At 39.0% G+C, this 8,510-nt stretch overlaps 1 protein-coding gene across 1 annotated transcript in view; it reads left to right on the top strand.

The window, feature by feature from the left end:
• LOC127426695 (ryanodine receptor 2) overlaps nucleotides 1-8,510 on the top strand; it is a 204,847-nt gene that overhangs the window by 55,834 nt on the left and 140,503 nt on the right. Inside the window, exons 6-9 of the mRNA XM_051673656.1 lie at nucleotides 4,896-4,970; nucleotides 5,047-5,125; nucleotides 5,246-5,358; nucleotides 6,226-6,325. Of these exons, the coding sequence (XP_051529616.1) occupies nucleotides 4,896-4,970; nucleotides 5,047-5,125; nucleotides 5,246-5,358; nucleotides 6,226-6,325 (367 nt within the window). The remainder of the gene's footprint in view (nucleotides 1-4,895; nucleotides 4,971-5,046; nucleotides 5,126-5,245; nucleotides 5,359-6,225; nucleotides 6,326-8,510) is intronic.

Below are 8,510 nucleotides of genomic sequence, written 5' to 3'. Positions count from 1 at the left end.
AACAAACAAAAAAACAAACATATGATTTTCATGACTTTTCAGATCTATTAACCATTCCCGAACATGCAATTTTCTGCCTATGCGGACAAAACACCATAAAATACTCTGACAGTGTTTCCTGCTGTGCAATTCAGCACCATCTAAGCACCGCTACTGAATCAACAGTGTGAAACACACATCGTGATCAGTGTAGTCTGATTCCCAAACTAATGACTCTTATGATCCAATACTTTTTAGTGAATCAAAAACAAACCTCATGATCAGTGTAGTCTGATTCCCGAACATATGACTCTAATGAGCGATTCTTTTTAGTGACTCAAAAACAAACAGCTTGATCAGTGTAGTCTGATTCCAAACAAATGACTCTGAGCGATTCTTTTTCGTGAATTAAAAGCAAACTGCACGACTAGTGTAGTCTGATTCCCAACAAATGACTCTAATAAGCGATTCCTTTTCGTGTATCAAAAGCAAACTGCATGACCAGTGTAGTCTGATTCCCAAACAAATGACTCGTATGAGCTTGTTCTTTTTAGTGAATCAAAAGCAAACTGCACGACTAGTGTAGTCTGATTCCCGAACAAATGACTCTAATGAGCTTGTTCTTTTTAGTGAATCAAAAGCAAACTGCACGACTAGTTTAGTCTGATTCCCGAACAAATGACTCTAATGAACTTGTTCTTTTTAGTGAATCAAAAGCAAACTGGATGACCAGTATAGTCTGATTCCTGAACAAATGACTCTAATAAGCGATTCTTTTTAGTGAATCAAAAGCAAACTGCACGACCAGTTTAGTCTGATTCCTGAACAAATGACTCTAATAAGCGATTCTTTTTAGTGAATCAAAAGCAAACTGCATGACCAGTTTATTCTGATTCCCGAACAAATGACTCTAATGAGCTTGTTCTTTTTAGTGAATCAAAAGCAAACTGCACGACCAGTTTAGTCTGATTCCCAAACAAATGACTCTAATGAGCTTGTACTTTTTCGTGAATCAAAAGCAAACTGCATGACCAGTTTATTCTGATTCCCAAACAAATGACTCTAATGAGCCAATTGTTTTAGTTGACTCAAAAGCAAACTGCACGACCAGTGTAGTCCGATTTGCGAACAAATGACTCTAATGAGCTTGTTCTTTTTAGTGAATCAAAAGCAAACTGCACAACCAATGTTGTCTGATTCCCGAACAAATGACTCTAATGAGCTTGTTCGTTTTAGCGAATCAAAAGCAACTGCACGACCAGTGTAGTCTGATTCCTGAACAAATGACTCTAATGAGCTTGTTCTTTATAGTGAATCAAAAGCAAACTGCATGACCAGTGTAGTCTGATTCCCGAACAAATGACTCTAATGAGCTTGTTCTTTTTAGTGAATCAAAAGCAAACTGCACGACTAGTGTAGTCTGATTCCTGAACAAATGACTCTAATAAGCGATTCTTTTTAGTGAATCAAAAGCAAACTGCACGACCAGTTTAGTCTGATTCCCAAACAAATGACTCTAATGAGCTTGTACTTTTTCGTGAATCAAAAGCAAACTGCATGACCAGTTTATTCTGATTCCCAAACAAATGACTCTAATGAGCCAATTGTTTTAGTTGACTCAAAAGCAAACTGCACGACCAGTGTAGTCCGATTTGCGAACAAATGACTCTAATGAGCTTGTTCTTTTTAGTGAATCAAAAGCAAACTGCACAACCAATGTTGTCTGATTCCCGAACAAATGACTCTAATGAGCTTGTTCGTTTTAGCGAATCAAAAGCAACTGCACGACCAGTGTAGTCTGATTCCTGAACAAATGACTCTAATGAGCTTGTTCTTTATAGTGAATCAAAAGCAAACTGCATGACCAGTGTAGTCTGATTCCCGAACAAATGACTCTAATGAGCTTGTTCTTTTTAGTGAATCAAAAGCAAACTGCACGACTAGTGTAGTCTGATTCCTGAACAAATGACTCTAATAAGCGATTCTTTTTAGTGAATCAAAAGCAAACTGCACGACCAGTTTAGTCTGATTCCCAAACAAATGACTCTAATGAGCTTGTACTTTTTCGTGAATCAAAAGCAAACTGCATGACCAGTTTATTCTGATTCCCAAACAAATGACTCTAATGAGCCAATTGTTTTAGTTGACTCAAAAACAAACTGCACGACCAGTGCAGTCCGATTCGCAAACAAATGACTCTAATGAGCTTGTTCTTTTTAGTGAATCAAAAGCAAACTGCACGACCAGTGTAGTTTGAATCCCGAACAAATGACTCTAATGAGCTTGTTCTTTTTAGTGAATCAAAAGCAAACTGCACGACCAGTGTAGTCTGATTCCTGAACAAATGACTCTAATGAGCTTGTTCTTTTTAGTGAATCAGAAACAAACAGCTTGATCAGTATAGTCTGATTCCCGAACAAATTACTCTAATAAGCGATTCTTTTTAGTGAATCAAAAGCAAACTGCACGACCAGTTTATTCTGATTCCCAAACAAATGACTCTAATGAGCTTGTTCTTTTTAGTGAATCAAAAGCAAACTGCACGACCAGTATAGTCTGATTCCCGAACAAATGACTCTAATGAGCTTGTTCTTTTTAGTGAATCAAAAGCAAACTGCACGACCAGTGTAGTTTGAATCCCGAACAAATGACTCTAATGAGCTTGTTCTTTTTAGTGAATCAAAAGCAAACTGCACGACCAGTTTATTCTGATTCCCAAACAAATGACTCTAATGAGCTTGTTCTTTTTAGTGAATCAAAAGCAAACTGCACGACCAGTGTAGTTTGAATCCCGAACAAATGACTCTAATGAGCTTGTTCTTTTTAGTGAATCAAAAGCAAACTGCACGACCAGTGTAGTCTGATTCCTGAACAAATGACTCTAATGAGCTTGTTCTTTTTAGTGAATCAAAAACAAACAGCTTGATCAGTATAGTCTGATTCCCGAACAAATTACTCTAATAAGCGATTCTTTTTAGTGAATCAAAAGCAAACTGCACGACCAGTTTATTCTGATTCCCAAACAAATGACTCTAATGAGCTTGTTCTTTTTAGTGAATCAAAAGCAAACTGCACGACCAGTGTAGTCTGATTCCCAAACAAATGACTCTAATGAGCTTGTTCTTTTTAGTGAATCAAAAGCAAACTGCACGACCAGTGTAGTTTGAATCCCGAACAAATGACTCTAATGAGCTTGTTCTTTTTAGTGAATCAAAAGCAAACTGCACGACCAGTTTATTCTGATTCCCAAACAAATGACTCTAATGAGCTTGTTCTTTTTAGTGAATCAAAAGCAAACTGCACGACCAGTGTAGTTTGAATCCCGAACAAATGACTCTAATGAGCTTGTTCTTTTTAGTGAATCAAAAGCAAACTGCACGATCAGTATAGTCTGATTCCTGAACAAATGACTCTAATGAGCTTGTTCTTTTTAGTGAATCAAAAACAAACAGCTTAATCAGTATAGTCTGATTCCCGAACAAATGACTCTAATGAGCTTGTTCTTTTTAGTGAATCAAAAGCAAACTGCACGACTAGTGTAGTCTGATTCCCGAACAAATGACTCTAATAAGCGATTCTTTTTAGTGAATCAAAAGCAAACTGCACGACCAGTGTAGTCTGATTCCTGAACAAATGACTCTAATGAGCTTGTTCTTTTTAGTGAATCAAAAACAAACAGCTTGATCAGTATAGTCTGATTCCCGAACAAATGACTCTAATGAGCTTGTTCTTTTTAGTGAATCAAAAGCAAACTGCACGACTAGTGTAGTCTGATTCCCAAACAAATTACTCTAATAAGCGATTCTTTTTAGTGAATCAAAAGCAAACTGCACGACTAGTGTAGTCTGATTCCCGAACAAATGACTCTAATAAGCGATTCTTTTTAGTGAATCAAAAGCAAACTGCACGACCAGTGTAGTCTGATTCCCGAACAAATGAATCTAATGAGCTTGTTCTTTTTAGTGAATCAAAAGCAAACTGCACGACTAGTGTAGTCTGATTCCCAAACAAATTACTCTAATAAGCGATTCTTTTTAGTGAATCAAAAGCAAACTGCACGACCAGTGTAGTCTGATTCCCGAACAAATGAATCTAATAAGCGATTCTTTTTAGTGAATCAAAAGCAAACTGCACGACCAGTGTAGTCTGATTCCCGAACAAATGAATCTAATGAGCTTGTACTTTTTCGTCAATCAAAAGCAAACTGCACGACCAGTTTATTCTGATTCCCGAACAAATGACTCTAATGAGCCAGTTGTTTTGGATCTACAGCTTGTAGTAGTAAAAGTGCTGTACGATTCCCTTTCTCTTATGAGCCGCCTCGTTTTAATGAATCAGAAGCACTTATACATAAATCAACGCGATTACTGATTTAATCTGACTGACGCACAAGTTATCACAATCGTCATGTCCGACTGGAAATGAGATAAGAACATTATTGTGTTATTTATTATTGCGAGATGCAATCAGACAGTGTGGTGCCGGTTACTGACTGCTTGTTCATAACAATATGTAGTTAAAGATGCAAATGAGTTTTGTTGCAATCTGTGGAGTTTTACAGTATAAAAGAAAAAATTTATTGAATTAAATGTATTATCAATTTTTTGTCTATTTACAGATTTTGTTTAATATATAGTTAGGATTGGATCGCATTTATGGCTCTTAATTACAAGAATTGCATAAAATGATTGATTTTATTTTTTCAGTCTGCTCTGTCGAATGAAATGATCTCATCATTTGGCAGTAAATGCAATAAGAATTTGCCTACACCTCTAATTTCTAAATAATTGTTACTTGAACCAGAATCATTAAATTCCTTATGATTCCCATCCCTAGTTACCTCTCTAATGTCCTGGATCTACTGTGATTTGTGTGTGTGTGTGTGTGTGTGTGTGTGTGTGTATTGTGTGTTTCAGACAGCACAGGGCGGAGGTCACCGGACGCTGCTGTACGGTCACGCAATCTTACTGAGACACTCCTACAGCGGAATGGTGCGTGTGTTTTTATATGTGTGTGTGTGTGTGTGTGTGAGTTCAAGTGATTCACGTGTTGTGTTTGTCTTCTCAGTATCTGTGCTGTCTGTCCACGGCTCGCTCATCCACAGATAAACTGGCGTTTGACGTGGGGCTTCAGGAAGACACGACAGGTGATGTCACATTCTGTTTACATTCATGCTTATGTAATATACTGAACAAAAACATGCAGATGTGATGGTTATAAATTGTGTTTGTGCACGTATAATGAAAAATCGAAAACAAACGTGCAGGTGAGGCGTGCTGGTGGACCATACACCCCGCGTCCAAGCAGAGGTCAGAGGGCGAGAAAGTGCGAGTGGGCGACGACCTCATCCTGGTCAGTGTGTCGTCTGAACGATACCTGGTGAGTGTGTATTTATGCATACTTAGCTGTCCTATTCCAAGTAGTGAGCTAAATCTGACAATACCTCCCTTGGGGACATTTTGGGATATTTTTGTTTGGAAAACACACTTTTTTATTTTTTATTATTATTATTCTAAAAATGAAAAGAGGGGTTAATTTTAGGGTTAGAGTGTGGGTTTCAGTTAGTCTATATTCATTATAATTTAGCTTTATATAAAAGACTGTGGTATGCCCCTATGAAGATGTATGTGTGTATCAATGTAACATACATAAAATATAAAATTGTAGAACATTTTGAATGATATAGCAGGTTATTTGGAATTGGACATTTGTAGTTCTTCTGCTCTTTTGAAGTCAGAAAGTCATGTTCTAATTGACGTCAACAGTCAGACGTGTGATAAGTGATTAGTACTGGAAAATCCAGCTTAAGCTGGTAGCTGTGTTTTGGAACATGGTAGCTGGTCCAAGCTTGTCCTTAGCTGGTCGACCATCTACCAAGCTTGACCACCTTGAGCTGGTATGACAAGCTGGTAGCTGGTCTAAGCTGGTCTTCCAGCTTGTACCAGCTAATGATGAGTTTGGACCAGCTAAATATCAGCTACCAGCTTAAGTTGGATTTTGTCCCAAATGACGCACTATACACTATGCACTCAGCCGTGTACACTTGTTTTTGTTGCATTTTAAGTGTACTGTAAACGCACTACAAAATGACGTAGAATAGTGCAGAAGTGTGCAGTTTGTTATGCACCTAGTGATACTTATGTTTATGTTCCTCTCTTACTGCTTTCAAGAGTTTTGACTTATTAATTACTTCAAGATGATTGTGATGATACAGGAAGTTTATCCAATCACCTTGGTGTGTTTCAGCACTTGTCTTACGGTAACGGCAGTTTACACGTGGACGCAGCGTTTCAACAGACGCTCTGGAGTGTCGCGCCGATCTGCTCCGGGAGTGAAGTGGCTCAGGGTGAGTCAAGTCAAGACATTTTTATTTGTGTAGCGCTTTTCACAATACAATAATCATTTCAAAGCAGCTTTGCGGAACATTTTTGCTGTACTGTCTGTAAAGTTGAGCAGTTTCTTTGAAAAATGACATTGAAAATCTTGCCTTAAAAATCAGGCCCCCCCCCGTGAGCATGCCAAAGACGACTGTGGCAAGTAGCACAAAACTCCATTAGAGGTAGATAATGGACAAAAATAACCGCATGAATAAAAGGCCAACATTACTTATGTATGTGTAATACAAGTCATCCATTAATTGAGTAAACTGAGTAGATGTTGGTGGGCATTGTTTAAAATTAGAGGATGAACTGTGAGATTAATGTTTTTTTTTGGGGGGGGGATTTTTCCCCCTTTTTCTCCCAATTTGGAATGCCCAATTCCCAATGTGCTCTAAGTCCTCGTGGTCGCACAGTGATTCGCCTCAGTCCGGGTGGCGGAGGACGAATCCCAGTTGCCTCCGCGTCTGAGACAGTCAACCCGCGCATCTTATCACGTGACTTGTTGAGCACGTTGCCACGGAGACATAGCGTGTGTGGAGGCTTCACACCATCCACCGCGGCAACCACGCTCAATTCACCACGCACCCCACTGAGAACAAACCACATTATAGCGACCACAAGGAGGTTACCCCATGTGACTCTACCCTCCCTAGCAACCGGGCCAATTTGGTTCCTTAGGAGACCTGGCTGGAGTCACTCAGCACGCCCTGGGATTCGAACTAGCGAACTAGCGAACTCCAGGGGTGGTGGCCAGTGTATTTTACCACTGAGCTACCCAGGCCCCCGAGATTAATGATTAAGTGTCTTTGAAGTCCATCCTGAATCGATTGAGGACATGCACGTAGATGTACTGTCCTTTTTTATTTGGCTGATAAAAGGCTTTAGTTGGTAATTTATTGTCTACCGTATGTCAGTAAATCCCAACTGGTGGTATGAAAGCAGGTTCCAGGGGCTGCGTGAAAAGAAGTGCATTTTAGATTTCCTGATATCATCATCATTTGAACGATCTCGATATCTATTCTTAAAATTCCATAATCGATCTTTTTATATGAGACGTAATGCAGCGAGTTGAGAGTAAAAGTTTGATTTGACTCGTTCTGTGTAATGTGTGTGTGTCCAAAGAAGAGATCCACACAATCCATTTGTCACATCTCTTTTATTATCTCTATTTGTGTTCTTTACAGTCAGCTGTTTATCAAAAGCAACAACAACAACAAAAAAACAACATTTAATTCTAATAAAGAAGCCGTGCAACTTCACTCATTAATATGCTCTCTTAAAGAGACAGTACCGTTTTAGCGCTTGTTCTTTATATCAAGGTAAATACTCGTAAATAGTACAAATTATGCATATAAACAGTAAACAAGTAGGCCTAACAATGTGTATGATAAAATGATGAAAAGCTAATAATAAAATAGTGTGTACCAAGTTAAAAGGTATAATTAACAGCACTAGGCTTATCTGACTAAACATCACATCCTGCAACATCCTCTTTTCATTTTGTATTCCTTTGATATTACAATATTAATGATAGCATTAATTAATTGTTTTTGTGTCGATAACGGGGTACTTGAGCCTTACTTGTCGTGCTGTGGCGGTACTTATGGCAAAAAAGTTTTGGAAACACTTATGTATTGAATTTTAAGAGGAATAGTGCAAGCAGTAAGTGTGTTTACTGTAGCACATAATGACCACTTGACTCTTTAAGTGAGCGCTGAAATATTCTCTGGTATTTTGGACAGTACAGTCGCCACCACAAACACACAAGCATTCATAACATGACCGTAACCACATATATTCAAGACTCAGGGGAGGAGTGTTAAAAATACAGAGATATGAGGGCTCTGGGTAGCTCAGCGAGTATTGATGCTGACTGTCACCCCTGGAGTTGTGAGTTTGAATCCAGGGTGTGCTGAGTGACTCCAGCCAGGTCTCCTAAGCAGCCAAATTGGCCCGGTTGCTAGGGAGGGTAGAGTCACATGGGGTAACCTCCTCGTGGTCACGATTAGTGGTTCTCGCTCTCAATGGGGCATGTGGTGAGTTGTGTGTGGATCGTGGAGAGTAGCATGAGCTTCCACATGCTGTGAGTCTCCGCGGTGTCATGCACAACGAGTCACGTGATAAGATGCGCGGATTGACGGTCTCAGAAGC

This window comes from Myxocyprinus asiaticus, chromosome 36 (genome assembly GCF_019703515.2).
Source record: "Myxocyprinus asiaticus isolate MX2 ecotype Aquarium Trade chromosome 36, UBuf_Myxa_2, whole genome shotgun sequence".
Lineage (NCBI taxonomy): Eukaryota > Metazoa > Chordata > Actinopteri > Cypriniformes > Catostomidae > Myxocyprinus > Myxocyprinus asiaticus.
The sequence above is the reverse complement of the archived record's forward strand: the minus strand, read 5'-3'. Positions and strand labels throughout refer to the sequence as shown.